The 20219-nt window shown below is 48.5% G+C and overlaps 1 protein-coding gene across 1 annotated transcript in view; it reads right to left on the reverse strand.

Annotated features, from left to right (window-relative positions):
• Window positions 1–12641: 12641 nt before the first annotated feature.
• FAM169BP (Protein FAM169B) overlaps window positions 12642–20219 on the reverse strand; it is an 84316-nt gene continuing 76738 nt past the window's right edge. The window contains exons 8-9 of the mRNA XM_063596955.1: window positions 16691–16782; window positions 12642–15372 (exon numbers count right to left, since the gene is read on the reverse strand). Coding sequence (XP_063453025.1) covers window positions 15253–15372; window positions 16691–16782 — 212 coding nt within the window. The 3' untranslated portion in view covers window positions 12642–15252. The remainder of the gene's footprint in view (window positions 15373–16690; window positions 16783–20219) is intronic.

Raw genomic sequence — 20219 nt, forward strand, 5'->3', positions numbered from 1 at the left:
GATGGACTGCCCTCTGATCTGCACTGCGGAACAGCTGCTCCACCTTACAGCTGAGACGCCTCCACCTACATCAGCTTATTGCACCACCTAGCAACACCAGGACTAGGATATCATCATCCCCTTTTCACAGGTGAGGAGACTGAGGCTCAGAGAGTCAAACTTCCCACCCAAGGTCACCTGCTGTGAACACAAAGCCACATCAAGATTCCAGCTGTGTTCTGCCACTTAACCAGACTCCCAGTTCTGTGTTTTCTCTTTGTTGTACAGGAAGTGAGGAGAGAGGATGATCACAAACCTGAGAGAGGAGGAGGAGAAAACACAGGAAGGATGAAAAATCCCTGAGGACGTTTTACCAAGGCGCCGACCTGCCTCCCCGCCCCGCCCCAGGTGCTGGTCGGTTCATTGCTCTCCATTTGGGAGACTTCTTCCCAGCCTTTTTAGTGGTTTAACAAACATATTCATTTCCATGTCATCCTCACGATTTTGCCACTTGTATTTTTGTTTACTTATTTTCTTAAGTCAACTCATTATTATACTTGCAAACAGTATGTAAATATCAACTTCATAGGGCAACTGTCAATCAAAAGGAGTGCCACTTGCCTCAAATAAAAATTAACTTCAGGATCAACAGAGAACTATTAAACTCAATAACAGCCATCCGCACATCCCTCAAAATCAGCTCACATCCAAAGCAGGTCCTCAGACTCACTCTGGGGAATCAGAGCTACCTGGTCACACCGGAACACCAGCAATCACCGTGCTCATTATTCTGCCACACGCATTCTGCCAGGCATGCCTGCACCTCCCCTGTGCTCTGATATGCAGGGGAGGGAAGGCAGAGGGCCCTAGGAGCAGGAGGCACGTGCAACCCACTCCAAATGCAGCCAGCGTGCTGCTGGATTACAGCCCGGTCCGCATCCCCCCACCACAATGCCACTAGTTCTTCCACGATCAAAACAGTTTCACTATCAAACTAGGGTATCAGAAATCCTCCCCTAACCAAAAATATTTCCTGTACCCTCTTTGGTTTTATTCCTTTGGGTAAGAGCTCTCAGCTCACTGCAACCTTCACCTCCTGGGCTCAGGCAATTCAGCCTCCTGAGTAGCTGGGACTACAGGTGCATGTCACCACACCTGGCTAATTTTTTTTTGTATTTTAGTAGAGACAGAGTTTCACCATGTTGCCCAGGGTGGTCTCAAACTCCTCAGCTCAGTCAATCCACCTGTCCTGGCTAGGATTACAGGCGTGAGCCACCATATCCAGCCTAGATCGTTCTTTATAACAGCATGAAACAGGAAGGACCCTAAACATTCAAGAGGAGGAAAGCGGTGGTGTCCACTGTGGTGCAGCTATGTGATGAGATCTTAGGCAGACTTAAAGTATGACGGGCCAGGTGGGGTGACTCACGCCTCTAATCCCAGCACTTAGGAATGCTAAGGCGGGAAGATCACTTGAACCCAGGAGTTCAAGACTGTCTCTATTAAAAAAAAAAAAAGATGATGGTTAAAACATTGGGGTAAAATAACTCAGGTAGTTCTCACATTTTTAAAAAGACAGGAATTAAACTGCATGTGCGGTATGATTTCTAGTATAGAATAAAATGCTGCACTTTTAAAGCAAAGTCTAGCTGTATATACACCAATAATAGCATTGTTAGTGGTGTAGTACTTGGGCAGTGTGTGGAAATATAGCAAGATATGACTAATTAAAGGCAAGAGTCCCTGTTCCCACTCCAGGGCCTCCCAGCTGCCTGGGACACCCAGCTCTGCCACTGCACGCCCTACACAGCTGTCACCTGGACCTCAGGCTAGGATGCTAACCCAGGTGTGTGCCGAGCCCATGAACTTCAGGGTTTCTTCATGCAGGACACCACAGCAGCAGGAATGCCACCAGATGTGGCAGAGTCCAAGTTCTCCTGGGGATTCTTTCTAGCTCTTCAGACTTTCAGCTGACACTCACACGGCGCTGATTGCATCAATACTGAGGGCGCTGTGAGCCCTGACCCTGACTTCAGGGAGCTAACAATCCAGCATAAATATCCACAAGTGGACCCCACCTGCCCCTCCTCGGAAGTCCCCTCCTGTATTCATCTCGCTGGCTGCACCTGCATCTGGTCCTTGGGAGCCCAGGGCTGTAGAAGGACAATTTTCTGCCATACCCACGAGTCTGTACCAGTCCTCAGCACAGCACTTGGCCCATGGAAGCCACCAGTGTGCATGGGAAGGATGACTGCATGAACCAGTGTTTTGTTTTGTTTTGTTTTGTTTTTGTTTGTTTGTGTGTTGAGACAGGGTCTCGCTCTGTGGCCCAGGCTGGAGTACTAAGGTGGGATCACAGCTGACTGCAGCCTCAAACTTGTGGCCTCAAGCAATCCTCCCATCTTAGCCTCCCAAGTAGCTGGGGTTACAGGGATGTGCCACCATGGTCAGCTAGTGTTTTCATTTTTTGTAGAGATGGTATCTCACTATGTTGCCCAGGCTGGTATTGAAATCCTGAGCTCAAGCAATCCTCCCACCTCAGCCTCCCAAAGTGCACGAACCAGTTTTAAAACAGTAATTAGAACTTCTATAAGCTGAGAGCATGCTATCCTTAAGTCGGTAGTCCCCAGAGGATGGGGCACCCTGTGGCTGGGAGGATCTTGGGCACCTCTGTTAACCAGTCCCAGCTTGGTTTAACTAGGGGGCGGGGGGCTTCTTGGGCCAGAGGGCATCTTCCATCCCTCCCACCCCAATTCAAGTACCAGGTCTGCCTCCCCGAGCTCCTAGCTATCTCAGTTCAACCTCCCTGGGGGCAGGTGGGGGCGCCCGGCCCCAGCACGTTCTGTTGGATGTTCTACCTCCTTGTTCCCTCTCTTCCCTCTTCTCACCCCCAGTTCCATTCTCATCGTTGCAAGCCAGGGCCACTGTGAACTTGGCATCCCTGGGACGCTGCACATTTACCTTCATCTTCCCAGCGAATCCTGCCAAAGTGACACTGTCCCCATTTTATAAATGAAGCACACTGGCCCCAGAGTATTTTGGCTGCTGCTGCTGCTGAAAAGAAGCCAAATAACACATCAAAAAACTACAGATGAAAATGGGGCCAAATTGATGACACAGAACAGAAGGGAGTCCAGATCACAGCTGGATCGGGGGGTGCCTCTAGGCCCATGGCCCCCGTGTTTTCTGTAGAATGCCCAAGGGCCAGAGAGGCTAAGAGGGAGGAAGTGGGCGGCCCCCACTGCACCCCCCAGCTTTTGTGCCCGGGTGGGGAATCCCAAGAAATAGGTGAGTCTCAAGGCCCCCCACTTTCAACCTGTGGTGAAGGGAGGCAGGGTGCGTTGCAGTGGGTTAGTTGAATTGTTTACGTATGTATTTATTTATTTGCAAGTCTATGGGGTTAATGAAGTAATTAGGGAAATCTGGGGTCTGCACTCCTGGACTCACAATGAAAGCTAAACATTTTTTTTCGTAATCCCAGCACTTTGGGAGACCGAGGTGGGCAGATCACATGAGGTCGGGAGTTCGAGACCAGCCTGGCCAACATGGTGAAACCCCGTCTCTACTAAAAATACAGAAATTAGCTGGGCGTAGTGGCGGACGCCTGTAGTCCCAGCTGCTTGGAGGCTGAGGCAGGAGAATCGCTTGAACTCGGGAGGCAGAGGCTGCAGTGAGCAGAGATCGCCACTGCACTCCAGCCTGGGCGACAGAGCGAGACTCAGTCAAAAAAAAAGAAGAAGAAAAGACACGCGAGCCCCTTTGAAGAATAGATCTCAGCTGTGTTATCTGTCTTGTCACAGCACTGGAATGTGGGGATGGGGAGAACGTAGTTCCACATTGACACAGATGAGCTGTTGACATCGAGGCGGACGAGCAGGCAGGAGCGTGCAGTCCGTGCGGCTCTGTTTCTTTCCCCTGTTAAGCGCAGAGTTTCTCGCTGCAGCTAAAGACGCCCACCCAGGCCGAGCGCCCTTGGATTCTGTGGGAGGGCGGCCCCGTGTCCACCGCCTGGGGACACCGACTTGGGGCTGCGGACCTCGGAGCGCGCCCGGCGGGCTTTGGTTTGGGCAAGGCTGCCATCGTGTGGCCGCCGTGGGTATTTCCCTCGGACAGCGGCCGGGCAGCGAGCGGCGCCCGCGCCTCTTCTTGTTGCAGGAGTCCACGCTCCCCGCAAGTCTGTCCTGAGGTCGCCGTTTTCTCCCACCCGCCAGAATGGGGCTCACTGCTGCAGCCCGGGTCTCAGTCTTCTCCAGGGCACCTCCTGGGCCGTGCCCCGAGCCTTGACTGCGGCAGGCGGTGTTTTTTCCTCTAAAGGAAGAACTTGCCTGTCAGGGCAGTCCACAGTCCAAAATGTGACGCATACCGGAGCTCAGGCCTGGTATCAATCTTAGCATAGCATTTCAGGCTGAATAACTCTGTTATGGGAGCTTTCCTGCCTCTACCCACTAGATGTCAGTACCACCTCTCACCCAACTGTGACAACCAAAAATATCTCCAGACATGGCCAAATGTCCAGGGTTAGGAGGCAAAGTTACCCACCTGAGAACATAGGAGGGAGTGTACTCGTTTCCCATTGCAACTGTAAGAAATTATCACAAATTTGGTGGCCTAAAACTGCCAGGATTTCTTACCATACAGTTCTGGAAGTCAGAAGTCTCAAACAGGTCTTGCTGGGCTGAGGTCAAGCTGGTTCCTTCTGGAGGCTCCAGGGGAGAATCTGTTTCCTGGTCCTTTCCACACAGGCGGCCTGCATTCCTTGGCTCATGGCCCCTTCCTTCATCTTCAAAGCCAGCAATGGCTGACTGTGTCTCACGCTGCAACGCACTCTGATGGTTCTCCGGCAGTCAAATCTTTCTGTGTGTCCCTCATTTAAACGACCCTTGTGATCACACTGGGCCCACCCAGAGGATCCAGGAGAATCTCTCCCTCTCACAATCTTTAGCTTAATTGCATCTGAGAAGTCCCTTTTACCAGGTAAGGTAACTGATATGGTTTGGATGTGTCCCCACCCAAATCTCATCTTGAATTGTAGCTCCCATAATTCCCATGCGTGGTGAGAGGGACCCAGTGGGAGATAATTGAATCATGGGGCACCTTCCCCCATACTGTTCTCATGATAGTTAATAGGTCTCAAGAGATCTAGTGGTTTCATAAGGGGAAACCTCTTTCACTTGATTCTCATTTCTCTCTTGTCTGCTGCCATGTAAGACGTGCCTTTCGCCTTCTGCCATAATTGTGAGGATTCCCAGCCACGTGGAACTGTGAGTCCATTAAACTTCTTTTTCTTTATAAATTACCCAGTCCCAGGTATGTCTTTATCAGCAGCATGAAAACAGACTAATACAGTAACACACTCACAGGTTCCCAGGATTCCCATGTGAGCATCTTTGGGGGCTGCCACGAGAAGATACAAGTGTAAGCCTTGACCAGGCTAGAGCAACAGTGCAGATGAGTGACACTGGCCAGTGAGTGGTGGGGATATGCCCTCCAGGAAAGGGACCGCAGCTTCCAGGCCCTAAAACGTCTCATCTGTTGACTAATTTGAACCCTCAAGCTGCCAGTTTACAGACCCTGACTCATCCTCTACCTTTCACCAACGAGAACCCCGGCGACCCAGAAGGAAAGTGATCATCCCAGCCCTCTCTGGAGTAAGGAGCCAGGCTGAAGCCAGACCCCAAGCTCTTCCCAGTCCTGGGACACAAGTCCATGTTACCCACCCTCAAAGGGAAACATTTCTGCTGTGGGATTTCAAGCTGTGCATGAGGCCAGGGAGGAAGTGGTGGTCCCCACACCATCTACACTCCACACCCCCCACCAGGGGTTGGAGGCCGGCTGTGAGAATCAGCCCAGGGCCCTGCCTGAGGGGCTGGATGTGAGGGCAACGTGGGCACCATGACTCTCTGGGGACTGACAGGATGAGCTCAGGGGTCTGTCCCTCACTTGGAGGGGGAGACCCGTGTTTGGCTCTGCATTGAGTGTGAGGATATGGAGTGCCAGGGAGGGAGAGAGAAAGAAATGCCTTTGCTATTTTTATTGGCTTTGAAGTCTAAAATGCCAGGCTCACTTGGGCAGTGGTGGGAAGGGCATCGTAGAAGCCTTCAAATAGGTTTGGGGGTCCCAGAGTAGAAGAGAGGTGCGTTCCAATTCCAGCTCGGAGTTCTCAGAGAATGAGTGGCCCCAACCCCAGAGCTCAGAAGAGGACTGCATGAGGGTGCAGGGTCAGCCCCACAGCAAAGCCAGGAGTCCCCAGTGGGGACAGACAAATGATGCTTTCCCATGTGGCCAGGGACAGAGACGATGCAGGTAGAGAGCCAAAACTTGCCGGCCACAACGCCACTTCCAGGTTAGGACAGGGGTTTGGGGTAGAAGCATCCGCAGACACCAGCAGGACCACACACCAGGTGTCCAGGGAGCCTGAGACCAGAGACCATGACAGGACAATCGTGCATGTTAGCTCTAGCCAGGGTGGGCCAAGAGCAGATGGCATCTCCTCACCAAGGCCCCTGCCCTTGGAGCTGACCCCAGGAAGAAAGAGGTACCAAAGAAAATCCTACTTGGAGTGAGGTTGGTTGGAAGGTATCTGAATCCACTCGACTACTTTTTCTGCCATCAACCAGAATGGGTGCTCCAGATACAGATACAACTCAGTTCTAGGAAAATCAAGCCCTAATTTTGCACACCTGAGTGTGAACTGTGTAAAGTGAAAATTAAGTATGACAACAGCAGAGGCATGTGATAACGGAGCCCTTTACAGATGGAAGAGTGCTGTCCTGGGTGACATCCATGGCGCCCTCACAGGGACGTGCTGGGGCTGGTGTTTCATGCCTGTGGATAGCCAGGACCTGTGGGGCTCAGAGCTGTGCAGTGATCACTCAGCAAGACCTGTCCAAATGTGCCGGGCCAAGTCTTCAAAACACTGTGTGTCCCCTCTCAAGCTGGCTTCATAGGAGAGACAGTGCCCACTTCCCGATCTGTCACCGAGTGTCCCCACGCACCCAGGACCATCTGAAGCACAGGGCTGGGAAGCCGGCAGGGCTCTGCACACACAGAATCCAGGCTTTGCAGGGGTGGGAGCAAAGGCCTCAAGTCAGCTTGGCCTTCCCACAGCACAGGCGCCAAGGCCAAAGCTGCTGGGCCTCCAGAAACCACCTCTGCAGCCCAGGCTCTGGTCCACAGCAAAAGTGGGTGGGATAAAAGTCAGCGCGTGTATTGTGAAATCTGATTTCTTCTGCTCGACTTATGTCTGCAGCATTGAGGGAGCAGGGGAGGGTCTCTCTTTCTCTTTTCTCTTTCTCTCTCCTTCCTTCCTCCCTTTTCTTTCTCTTTCCTTCTTTCTCTTTTTCTTTCTCTTTTTCTTTCTCTCTTTCTCTCTCTCTTCTTCTCTTTTTTTTTTTGAGATGGAGTCTCTCTCTGTTGCCCAGGCTAGAGTGCAGTGGCATAATCTCAACTCACCGTAACCACCACCTTCTAGGTTCAAGTGACTCTCACACCTCAGCCTCCCAAGTAGCAGGGATTACAGACACATGCCACCACACCCAGCTAATTTTTGTATTTTTTTAGTAGAGATGGGGTTTTGCCATATTGGCCAGGCTGGTCTCAAACTCCTGACCTCAAGTGATCTGCCTGCCTCAGCTTCCTAAAGTGCTGGGATTACAGGTGTGAGCCACCACACCCACCCCCTTGTAGTATTTCTTTATGTAGCTTATGTGAATTTAATTTAGACTGATTTTCATGAAGCTACTTTACAAATACAATACTTATAGTTGGTTGTAATATCTACATTAGATGGGACGGATTTTATCTGCTTCTGTTGTTCACACGGTGATATGGTGTGGCTGTGTCCCCACCCAAATCCCATCTTGAATTATAGCTCCCATAATTCCCACCTGTTGTGGGAGGGACCCGGTTGGACATAATTGAATCATGGGGTGGTTTTCCCCATATTGCTCTCGTGGTAGTGAATAATCTCACAAGATCTGATGGCTTTATAAGGGGTTTCCCCTTTCACTTGGGTCTCATTCTCTCTTGTCTGCCACCATGTAAGACATGCCTTTCACCTTCTGCCGTGATTAACCGAGGCCTCCCCAGCCATGTGGAGCTTTGAGTCTATTAAACCTCTTTTTCTTTATAAATTATCCAGTCTCAGGCATGTCTTTATCAGCAGCGTGAAAACGGACTAATACACATGGAGACCCAGCAGACATTTCCTCAATCGAAGCACCCCTATTGCAAGTTGAGAGCCATGAGGGAATGATAGTAAAAAGAGCCTACCTAGTCCTGTGACTGGCGTCACCTGGGAAGATTATACCGCAATCCGCCCCAAGGAGACGCCCTCCCAATCCCATGGAATTGGAACAGAACCTGGGTGCCCAAGGACCCAAAGCCATCTGCTGGGAGCCCATCCTGTACAGCATCGGCCGCCCACTAAGAATGGCTCAAATCTCAGGCAGTGAAGATCACCCAGGTTCACAAGTCCTGTAGCCCGTCTGTCTGCACATTGTCAAGAATCCCTGTTAGAAGGGTTTGCTGCCTAGAAAATCTGAAGGTGACTTTTTTTTATTTTTATTTTTTTTTTGAGACGGAGTCTCGCTCTGTCGCCCAGGCTGGAATGCAGTGGTGCGATCTCGGCTCCCTGCAAGCTCCGCCTCCCGGGTTCACGCCATTCTCCTGCCTCAGCCTCCTGAGTAGCTGGGACTACAGGGACCCGCCACCACGCCCGGCTAATTTTTTGTGTATTTTTAGTAGAGACGGGGTTTCACCGTGTTAGCCAGGATGGTCTCGATCTCCTGACCTCATAATCCGCCCACCTTGGCCTCCCAAAGTGCTGGGATTACAGGCGTGAGCCACCGCGCCCAGCCCTGAAGGTGACTTTTGTTTGGTGGGAAGGAAAGTTCAGAAAGATGAGGCAACTCCATTAAACAGAGTTAGTTGGCACTAAAGCACCCTCCCGGAAGCACTTCAGTGGTTGTGGTCACATTAGGATTTTCCTGCCAGGAAAGAAATTATTCCTTCCAGTTGCGTCTCATCTGATGCTGAAAATAACACAAGACCTTCCTAGAGCCAGAAATCACAGCTGTGTAGATACCGGACCTAACGGACCTCCTGTGACTGCATTGCTGTGGTTTGAGCTCGGTAGAATACCCAGCTCCAATCCCTCTTGCTTTGCCATGGTGATGTTTTGTGCCCTGTGTGAAATGGAGAAGCCAGGGGAAAAGAGGAAGGTGGCCAAGGAATTTCATGGCTTCTCAAGATGGAAACTTAGATACCTAACTTTAAAACTTCCAGCCACTAAGCCTGCTTTCCCTAGAAAGAGAATTAAATCAAATGCAAAGATTGCTTCTTGCAGAAAATGGGGATTTAAAAAATTATATCATAATCCATTGGCCCCCTGAGGTTTCTGGAAGTAGCCAACAAGTTGAATTTATTTCTTCCTCATCCCAAAGGTCTTGTTCTCAAAGACTTCCTGGAACAAAATACCCAATGCTGGGAGAGTCTCAAAACCCTGCTTCCTGAAATATAACCTGTTCGAAGGCTCCGTGCATAGCAGTGAGTGTCCGTCACCACTGCCAGACCTTGGTCCAGAATGCAAGCTTCTGAGTGACTATGGACTCCCTGCCTGAGCCCATTCGTGAGTGTGGGGCAAAGCAGCCCTCAGGACAGTGTGACTGTTACAGGGCATGTGCATCTGGCCACTGCCTTTGAAGAACGTGGGATCCAGAAACAGCCTTGTTCTAAGTCATGACTTCTTTGTGGATTTCCCACGTTGATTTTGGAGTCAGATCACTTTCTCCCCAGTAACTCCTTTCAGATGGGAATGAAAGAGCATGCATTAAAAAAAAACACACAGCCGGGCGTGGTGGCTCACACCTATAATCCCAGCACTTTGGGAGGCCGAGGCAGGTGGATCACCTGAGGTCGGGAGTTCGAGATTAGCCCGACCAACAAGGAGAAATGCTGTCTCTACTAAAAATAATTTTAAAAAATTAGCCAGGCGTGGTGGTGCATGCCTGTAATCCCAGCTATTCGGGAGGCTGAGGCAGGAGAATCGCTTGAACCCAGCAGGAGGAGGTTGTGGTGAGCTGAGATCGAGCCATTGCACTCCAGCCTGGGCAACAAGAGGGAAACTCCATGTCAAAACACACACACACGCGGACACACACACACACACAATATTTACTACTGCAACTGTCTTGCTTTGTTCAAGCAACAAAGAGAAAATAATTGGACACTGTCAAAATTAAAACTAGGCCAGCATGGTGGCTCACACCTGTAATCCCAGCACTTTGGGAGGCTGAGGAGGGAGGATCACTTGAGCTCAGGTGTTTGAGACCAGGCTGGCCAACATGACAAAACCATCTCTACGAAAATAGAAAAATTAGCTGGGCATGGAGGCGCACGCCTGTAGTCCCAGCTACTGGGGAGGCTGTAGTGGGGGGGATGGCTTGAGCCCAGGAGGCAGAAGTTGAAGTGAGCCGAGATCACCCCACTGCACTCCAGCCTGGGCAATAGAGCAAGACCCTGACTCAAAAACAAACCAAAACAAAACAAAACAAAATTAAAACTGTACTTCAAATGACATCAATAAAATGAAAAGAGAAACCAAAGAATGGGGAAAAAAACTGCAAATCATATATCCAAAAAGGGATTAAAATCAGAATTTATAAAGAATTCTTACAAATCAACAAGACAAAAACAACCCAATTCAAAAATAAGTGAGGATTTGAATAGACATTTCTCCAAAGAAGATAACACAAATGACTGAAAAGCTGTTTGACATCAGTAGTCACCAGGGCAATGCAAATGAGCACCACGGTAAGATGCCACTTCCCACCCACTAGGATGGTGGCTGTATCAAAAAGACGGAATAGGCCCCGGGCGCGGTGGCTCACGCCTGTAATCCCAGCACTTTGGGAGGCCGAGGTGGGCAGATCACGAGGTCAGGAGTTCGAGACCAGCCTGGCTAACATAGTGAAACCCCGTCTTTACTAAAAATACAAAAAATTAGCCAGGCATGGTGGCGGGCGCCTGTAATCCCAGCTACTCGGGAGGCTGAGGCAGGAGAATCGCTTGAACCTGGGAGGCGGAGGTTGCTGTGAGCTGAGATCACGCCATTGCACTCCAGCCTAGGGGACAAGAGTGAGACTTTGTCTCAAAAAAAAAAAAAAAAAAAAAGATGGAGTAAGTGTTGGCTGGGATGAGGGAAGCGGAAACCCTCATACCTGGCTGATAAGAATGTAAAATGGTGCAAGGACTTGGAAAAATAATTTGGCAGTTCCCCAAAATGTTAAACATAGAGTTAACATATGACCCAGAAATCCCACTCTCAGATGTGTACCCAAGACAACTGAAAACATTTGTACACACACAAACTTGTATTTTGTTTTTTTGAGACGGCGTGTTGCTCTGTCGCCCAGGCTGGAGTGCAGTGGCGCGATCTTGGCTCACTGCAAGCTCCACCTCCCGGGTTCATGCCATTCTCCTGCCTCAGCCTCCCGAGTAGCTGGGACTGCAGGCACCCGCCACCACGCCCGGCTAATTTTTTTGTGTATTTTTAGTAGAGACGGGGTTTCACCGTGTTAGCCAGGATGGTCTCCATCTCCTGACCTCATGATCCACCCGCCTTGGCCTCCCAAAGTGCTGGGATTACAGGCGTGAGCCACCACTCCCGGCCATAAACTTGTATTTGTGTATGTGTATATTCATAGCAGCATCATTGATAACTACCAAAACCTCAAATCAATCCAAATTACATCACCTAGGGAATGCCAAAATACAGGGTTCTACATCCATACTATGGGACGTTATTTGGCAATAAAAAGGAATAAGAACTGATGACACTCACCACAACACGGATGAACCTTGGAAAAATTATTATGGCGTCTAAGTGAAAGATGCCAGCTGTGAAAGACCCCGTATTGTGTGATTCCACTTACATGACATATCCGGAAGAGGCAAATTTATATATAGATTAGTGGCTGCCGAGGGCAGGAGGAGGGGGTGAGTGGGGAGGGAGAGACTCATGGGCGCAGTGTTTCTTTTTGGGGCACTAATGGTGGTGATGAGGGCACAGCTCTGTAAATATACTAAAAATCATTGCATTATTACTTTTTTTTTTTTTGAGACAAGGTCTCACTCTATCACCCAGGCTGTAGTGCAATGGCACGATCTCCACTCAATGCAGCCTCAACCTCCCGGGCTCAAGCAATCCTCCCACCTCAGCCTCCCAAGTAGCTGGGACTACAGGCGCAGGCCACCACACCCGGCTAATTTTTGTATTTTTGTAGAGTCAGAGTTTCACCACGTTGGCCAGGCTGGTCTTGAACTCCTGAGCTCAAGTGATCCACATGCCTCTTCCTCCCAAATTGCTGGGATTACAGGTGTGAGCCACCTCGCCGGGCCTGAATTATTACTTTAAATGAGGGAACTTTAAGGTTTGTAAATAATATCTCAATAGAGCTGTTAAAAAATAAGAGACAGGAACACAGAAAACCGAAAAATAAAATTGATTTAATAAAAACAACACAACACACACAAAGATGTGCATTATGGGCAGTCCTGCACACACTGCTGGAAGGGACCCCTGCACAGGGCCTCACAGCTGGCATGGACTGGGCAGGAGGTTGCTCTCAGTTCCACGGCATTGCCTTCTAACTTGTGTGGTCAGTACATATGCCCTTAAACAAAGCCATCAATACATCAGCTGTTCTTCCCTGAGAGGTTTCTTTTATTGAATAGTAACTTCATCAAACCCCTGAGACATTTTTAAACATTTATTTTCATGTAAACACAAAATACTAACCATTCATCTCAAATAGCACAATGCTCACAGCACATACATCCCATGTGAAAGGTTACATCTGACACCACACACAGGGCACCCTCTAGGCTGTAGACTTCACTCTCCTTTTATGGTCTGTGCCACCTGCACAGAGAGCCCAAGTGTAAGGGGCAGGGGGGGAGGCAGGCTTCATGATGTCTCCATATGAAGCTCTAAACTATATTTCTAGTCAATTGGACCCTTCCATCTTTGTAATGGGTGCAAGAGAGATGAAAACTCCAGTGGAACACTCCAGAAGAGATTCCTCCAAAGAGAAGAGAGTTTCCTGAGGCCAGTATCCATACCTCACTTATATCCCCTGTCCCCGGCACAGAGCATGTCCTTGAGAAAGCATGCTGAATATCTGTTGTACAACAGAATGGATGGATGGATGGATGGATGGATGGATGGATGGATGATGGCTGGAGGATGGATGGATGGATGGAGGATGGGTGGATGGATGGATGGATGCATGGATGGATGGATGGATGATGGATGGATGGATGGATGGATGATGGATGGATAGAGGATGAATGGATGGATGGAGGATGGACGGATGGATGATGGATGGGTGGATGGCTGGATGATAAATGGATGGATAGATGGATGGCTGGATGAAGGATGGATGGATGGATGGATGGATGGATGGATGGAAGATGGAGGATGGATGGATGGATGATGGATGGGTGGGTGGATGGATGGATGGATGGATGGATAGATAGATGGATGGAGGATGGATGGATGGAAGATGGATGGAGGATGGATGGATGGATGGAGGATGGGTGGATGGATGGATGGATGGATGGATGATGGATGGAGGATGGATGGATGGATAATGGATGGATGATGGATGGAGGATGGATGGATGGATGATGGATGGAGGATGGATGGATGATGGATGGATAGATGGATGAATGGATGGATGGATGGAGGGATGGATGGATGGATGATGAATGGATTGAATAGATGGATGGATAGGTGGATGGAGGGATGATGGATGGATAGACGGATGGATGGACAGAGAGATGGACAGCTGGGTGCATGGATGAATAAATAACAGGTCCCACCATGTGTGTCCTTTGACTGCTCAAGGGAACAGACGATATATTCCCAGAACTTGGGACTGTTGGTAGTCTCCTCACCAGGCCACAGGAGGGGCTTTATTACATCCTAAAAAGGTAAAACCCTATTCTTCTGTCAACAAAGTAACCAGGCAGCCCAGCGCTGACCCTGCAGCTGAACTCCAATGGCAAGGAGCAGAGGCAGCAGGGCCCCTGGCTTCTCCAAAGTCAGTGATGAGCACAGAGGGGTTTGGGATGTCCTTGGCAATGGGATTGGATTTGCATTTTCCCAAAAGCAGGGGCAAGAACTTGGGTCGTCTGCCTCAAGAGGGCCTGACCAGCTTTCTCTGGGAAAAATCCTACTGAAATCAGCAAGGCTGGGCCCAATAGCAGAGAAAGCACCACCCCAGCTCTCGGGGAGCAGGCTTTGGGCTCCCTAAAGCAGCCTGGATTTGCGCCCCACCCTTGAGGAGGGCAGGCGGCCCTGGGACAACTCTGCCTAGCCCATTGGACCTGGGGCCTAAGAGCAGGTCCTTGTCTCTGCATCCCAAGAGCGGCCATACACAAGCGACCAAACAGGGCTCCATCAGTATTTGAGAAGGGGGAAGCCAATGTCACATTCGAGCCAGGCTATCATTTTTAGTTACTTTTACTACCACAAGCCTTTCCACTCAAGGCCACCAATATTCTAGAAGCACCATCTGCCCAAATTCCTACCCAGTGCTTCCCATATGAGCTCTCTGAGTGCCTTCTGTATACCAGGCCAGAAGAGAGCTCCAGGCCTACAGTAGTCACCATCCAGCCACTGCCCCTGCCCTCAAGGCACTCCTGATGTGGCTGAAGCCTCCCGGGAAAGGACACGTGTACCCCTGCAAACCTCTTTGGTGTCCGGAAAGGACACGTGTACCCCTGCAAACCTCTTTGGTGTCCGTGGTCTCACGGCAACAGCAGGGCTGGCATGCACAAATCTGCAATGGGTTTCTACAGCCCAGATGGAACGGGTGTGGCCCCTTCCTGAGCATCTTTAAACTTCTATAAGGAAAGAGGTACATTCAGTAAAACATCCCTGTGGTTCCGGTAAAGTCCCACCAATTTATCCTGAGAAACAGAAACCACGTTAGTTTTAACGAGTAAGCTTCTGAAACGTTTAGGGACTGTCAACAATTAACTTAGGGAAATACTTCCTCACTGTGGCACGGTGTCGCATGCTCAGCGCAGCACGTTCTCAGGTGCTCTAGAGCCTGAGCCCACCTCAGAGGTAGGTGGGGCCCGTGGGGTCACTGGCCCCTCAAAGATCCCCAGGGAAGGTACGCTCCCAGCCACACAAGTCTCAGACCCGAATCCTGGAAGCCCAGGCAGGCCTCTGGACCTGGCCCAGATGGGCGTCTGGAGACGTCAGGGACTGGGCCTTGTAAGCTTGCCTGGTGGCTGCCCTGCCAGCCCGGCATCCTCCTCTTCCACTCCACACTCTGGATCATTCTTTGTGTCTTCCAGTTCTTCTCCACACATCCTCTCCTGAAGTCAGAAAAGAATCCACAGGCATTCCAATTAAACATGGCAATGGGGTCGTCCCGCACAGTCTGGGGCTGGACGTTCAGGACATGGAGGTGTCCTGTCTGGCTTGTGCCTGCACTTCCTGCTGAGATTCAGAATAGGCCAGGTTCAAACGCTCCAGCCAGCCATGGGGAAATCAGGTTTTGTGCATAAGAGCACGTATTTACTGAAAGGAACTAAAGGACAGCCCAGCCTGGGGAGACCAGAGAAAGGGCAGGGAAGGAAGCACTGCTTTCAAAGCTGGCACCCCGTGCTCAAATGTGCAGAATTCCCCCAGGTCCACACCCATGGGCGTTACAGTACCTGGACATTTCTGCTTCCTCTAACAGGTTGAAAAGAAAAGTCAAGGATCAGCGGAAAAGGCCAAGTACAACGCTCTCTTCAGTGCCTGTTGGGTCTTAGGTTAGCCCATCTTTCCATGGTGAACCAAAGAAAATGAAAGCCCTCATCTGCCAGATGGCTAGAGCTAATGTCAGACAGGAAGCAGCTTTCCAAAACAATCCAGCACTTACTGGGATATTTTCTGCTTTCATTGTTGAATCTTCTATTTCAGAGCAATATATTTTCCAAAATAAGCAGTATTTGTCCATGATGTACAAGTGTAAGTTTAAAGTAATTTTGGATTCTTTAGGGATTTGAAAGTAAAGACCCTCTGGCACCAGAGAATGGACATTTTCACAATACCCTGTGTGGGCAAGAGTCTGGTTTAGCCACAAGAAAACCAGGAAAACCTAAAATTTTATAACATATTGAATGACAGCAAGCTACTAAGAAATATTCTTAATATTCCCTCAAGATTCTATTCTACAGTCACTCTGGATTGTACAAAAACCTAATACTTAATTCCACTCCATCCCAGCAATCTGGGCTTTTGCAGTGGAGGAGGAAAGAAAGACAAATTTGTCTTGCTTTTTGTTCTGCTTGACAGACACTGGTCCATGGCAAAATTTGAAATTCAGATTTTTCAATATTTCCTTAACGATGCAAGGTTACGGCCAATTCCCATGTGTTCTGTTCCATTTTGGTTTCGTTAGAGCTTGTCTAGTTAAGAGAAGAGAACCATAAAAAATCTAATTACAAAGGCCTCTCCGCGCAACACCCCCCTCCCATGATAGCCCGGAGATTCTGAGCCTAGACCAAGGCCCTGCTGCCACGAGAAGCCCACAGCCAAGTCGTCTGGGAAGCTGCCTGGCAGGTTTAGACCACGGCTTCACTAAGCAAGGACAACCTGATCACTAGGAAAGTGAGAGGTTCATGGGGTGATATAGTATCACCATACCTTGCTGCCGTCTCCAGGGGCAGGCTGTCTGGGTCTGTCATTCCGAGAAGTCCTCGCATGACGGCTCATGTCCTTGGAATTTCCTGAGTGTGCTGCCCTCCCCAAGCAACAGAAAGAGGATAAGCAAATGAGGGTGGCTCCCAAGGGGCTGGACAATCAAAAGAGGAAATAGTACACTGGGGACCTTGCAAACATGTTGATAGCCATGACCCAATTCTCTCTCTCTTTTTTTTTTTTTTTTTTTTTTTTTTTTGAGATGGAGTCTCCCTCTGTAGCCCAGGCTGGAGTACAGTGGCACCATCTGGGCTCACTGCAACCTCCACCTCCCGGGTTCAAGCGATTCTCCTGCCTCAGCCTCCCTAGTAGCTGGGATTACAGACGCCTGCAACCATGCCTGGCTAATTTTTGTACTTTTAGTAGAGATAGGGTTTCACTATGTTGGTCAGGCTGGTCTCAAACTCCTGACCTCAAGTCATCCTCCTGCCTCAGCCTCCCAAAGTGCTGGGTCAGTTCTATCTTCTTGACCTTCACTTTGCCATTTGCTGCAATGCTCTCCAGAAGACAGGAATACCTGCCAGGTGTCAGGAGATGCAAAGTGATGGTTCCACTCAAGCATTTCTGAGCTGGAATTGTGATCTGTTCTTCCATCGATTCTGGCATTCAGGGGACTCACATTTCCAGTTCTAGTCCTGGATCCTTCTTTTTGCTCACTGGTGGTTTTGCTCACAAGAGAGGTCATAATCACCCACGTTCAGTGAGTCTCCCTCCTCTCCTACCAAATCAGTACCGACTTGGAAAGGGATGACTTTCTTGTCCTCCTTTGCACCTCCACACCCCACGCCCCCAAATCCATATGTGTGTGTGTGGTGTTCAGATCCCTAAAAAAAATACACAGTTTTGCATTTCAGCTGAAAATACCTATGTAACACATTTTGTTTACTAAAGAACAAATGAATTATTTAGTTGTTATCTATATAAGTAAATTTTTAAATTTATTTACAGAACTGTATAAATTAGCAAAATTAGGTTTGGCAAAATTTAATTGTGGGCACTTAAAAATACCAGCACACTTGAGTTCTCTCGGCCATAGAGTTTTTATATCGCACAGCAGTAGGTGCCCATGTAGTTAGCTGGTAAATAAGTTCAGAAGCCAGGTCAGCCCTGTTCACGACTGCATCCCTAACGTCTAGGACAGTGCCTGGCACGTCTGTAGATGCCCCATTGACAGCGAATGAACGAATAAAGGAATACATGAATGAATGAATGAGAAAATGAAGTAGATAACCCATTATCAATTTTCCACCTTTCCTAATGTTTTTATGTGTTGTGAGCTATCAAATGTTTACTTGTATTTCATTCCTAATTGAGGTTCATTAAATCTTTAAAAATGAATGCACTAATTACTCATTTGGAAGCACCTGGAGGTATCAGAGCACTAATCACAGAGGTAAGTTATCATCCAAGGCTGCAGTAGATGACAATGGCCACTAAGGGGAGCCACACAACCTGTCAAAGAGCAGCATTCGACAGAAAAAAACACACCCAGTATGGTGGTTTTGCCCCCAGCACTTCCCAGCACACTGCACCACCACAAAATTGCTGTTGCTATTGTACTCTATAATGTATGAGTCACCAGAACAAACTGAGAAAAAAGGTCAGAACTGCAGTTTGCTGGGCATCAAACTTTCAAAAAAGTAGCCCCCGCTTCCCTTCTCATATTTTTCACATCTCTTGATGCAAAGATCCTTCTGGTTTAAAAATTAAATGCAAATAAAAGTATTTGTGGATGACAACTGAATCCATTAAAAATTCAGCTGGAGAAAGAAAGCAAAAGCATGACTTACAGATTGAAAAAAAATTAATTTTTAAAGCAGTGGTCAATTATTTCCTGATCCCGGCAACAATTTTGTAAAAGAACATTTCACTGTTGACAGATTCAGTTTCATTCTCTCTGGTAAAGAAACTTAAGGCATGTTCAGGCTGACCGGGAAATCACATCAGATGCAATTATGATCCTATTGGTCAAGTTTCAAAGGCTTTGTCTGTAACTGAGTGTAGGAAGAAAGAAATTTCCCATGAACTCCTTCCCTCAAAAGGTCTGCATAACCTGTAAATATTTTCAGGGCCATTATAAGCTGCAGATGTTATCAACAGCCAAGATCGCACAAACTTTTAAAGACCTGGCCCACCAATCAGGCTGCTTCAGAAATAGTCTTTAAAACATTTGCAAGGAGCACAAGTTAATTTCCCTTTGAAATGTTGTGAAATGTTCATGCCTTATTTAGAGCAAGAAGCAATTGATTCCACTGGGCTTCTTGCTTACAGTTCTATTTCTATGGCACATAAAATTATAGGATACCTCCAAAATAACCGTCAGGAAAAAGAAGGGAGAACAGATAAAACTTGAAAAAAACAGAACAAGTCAAAAAAGCAACTCTAAGAATCACTGACTAATTTAAGACTAACATCCAATTAATGGCCTACTGAGATTCCCAGGGAAGAGAAGGTTCCGGAATCTGCATTGTTCGGTGACCCGTAAGAAGTTCTAATCCACTAACACTTGCTGATTTCCATGAAGAGAGAAACAGACGAGAAACTGCAGAGCACCGAGCTAATCTGTGATCACATTTGCAGCCCCAACTCACCAACTTGAAAAAAACCTGAGATGTCAGCACTAACTGTCATAATGGTTGCAAGCTGAAGCCGGTTGGCTGAAAACCTTCCTGAGTGAATTAAAATCCTGACTGCAGGCCCTCGAGGGGAAAGAAGATGTGGGTGAAACTGGGAACTAGCCATGATTTATACAGGCAGTGAAAAGACCATAACTTAGAATTTTTTTTTTAAATAAAGAGTTTTAGTAATCTAATTATATCCTAATTATAATGATAACCCTTCTTCCTTCAAGGGACTCAAGCATGCTTCTGGAACATTCTCTGTGCAAGTCCCCTCATTTGCTGTTTTAAAATGAGAGTTGGTGAATCTCAGAGTGAATTAAAGTGACATGTTTGGCATCTGACTTCCAGCTCAGTTTCCTCTGCCCAGACCACACCGACTCCCAGCTCTTGAAACAGCCCCAGTGGGATTCTCCAGGAGGAGCCATCTCCCCAATTAGGAGAAAACATCCTCGTCCCTGCTCACCCCTCTGGCCCGTGCGATTTCCACATTTCAATATGCAATGCATTTTCTTTTTCCATTCCCAGCCAAGGAACTGAAACATCCAAGCACAGAGGCTGTGCGAGGCCCCACAGCCTCATTTGTGAAGCGTGTCCATAAACTCCAACAGCTAGACAGCTCAGTGCCCAGGGACCCGACCGGCTTCCCTTCATTCCTAACTCAGTGCCACAGGGCAAGTCACTTAACCGCCTCATTAGGATCACAGCACAGCCCCGCCCTGCCATGCCTCCTTCCCCGGTGCCTGCTCACCCCATTAATATCTGTAAAGATCCATTAAGCCTTCCAGCATAAAAGCAAAACTGATCACTATTATCATCAATAAACTCCAAGGCACGCTCACCTGTCAACACCTAAG

The sequence above is a fragment of the Pan paniscus genome, chromosome 16 (genome assembly GCF_029289425.2).
Source record: "Pan paniscus chromosome 16, NHGRI_mPanPan1-v2.0_pri, whole genome shotgun sequence".
In the NCBI taxonomy this organism is placed as follows: domain Eukaryota; kingdom Metazoa; phylum Chordata; class Mammalia; order Primates; family Hominidae; genus Pan; species Pan paniscus.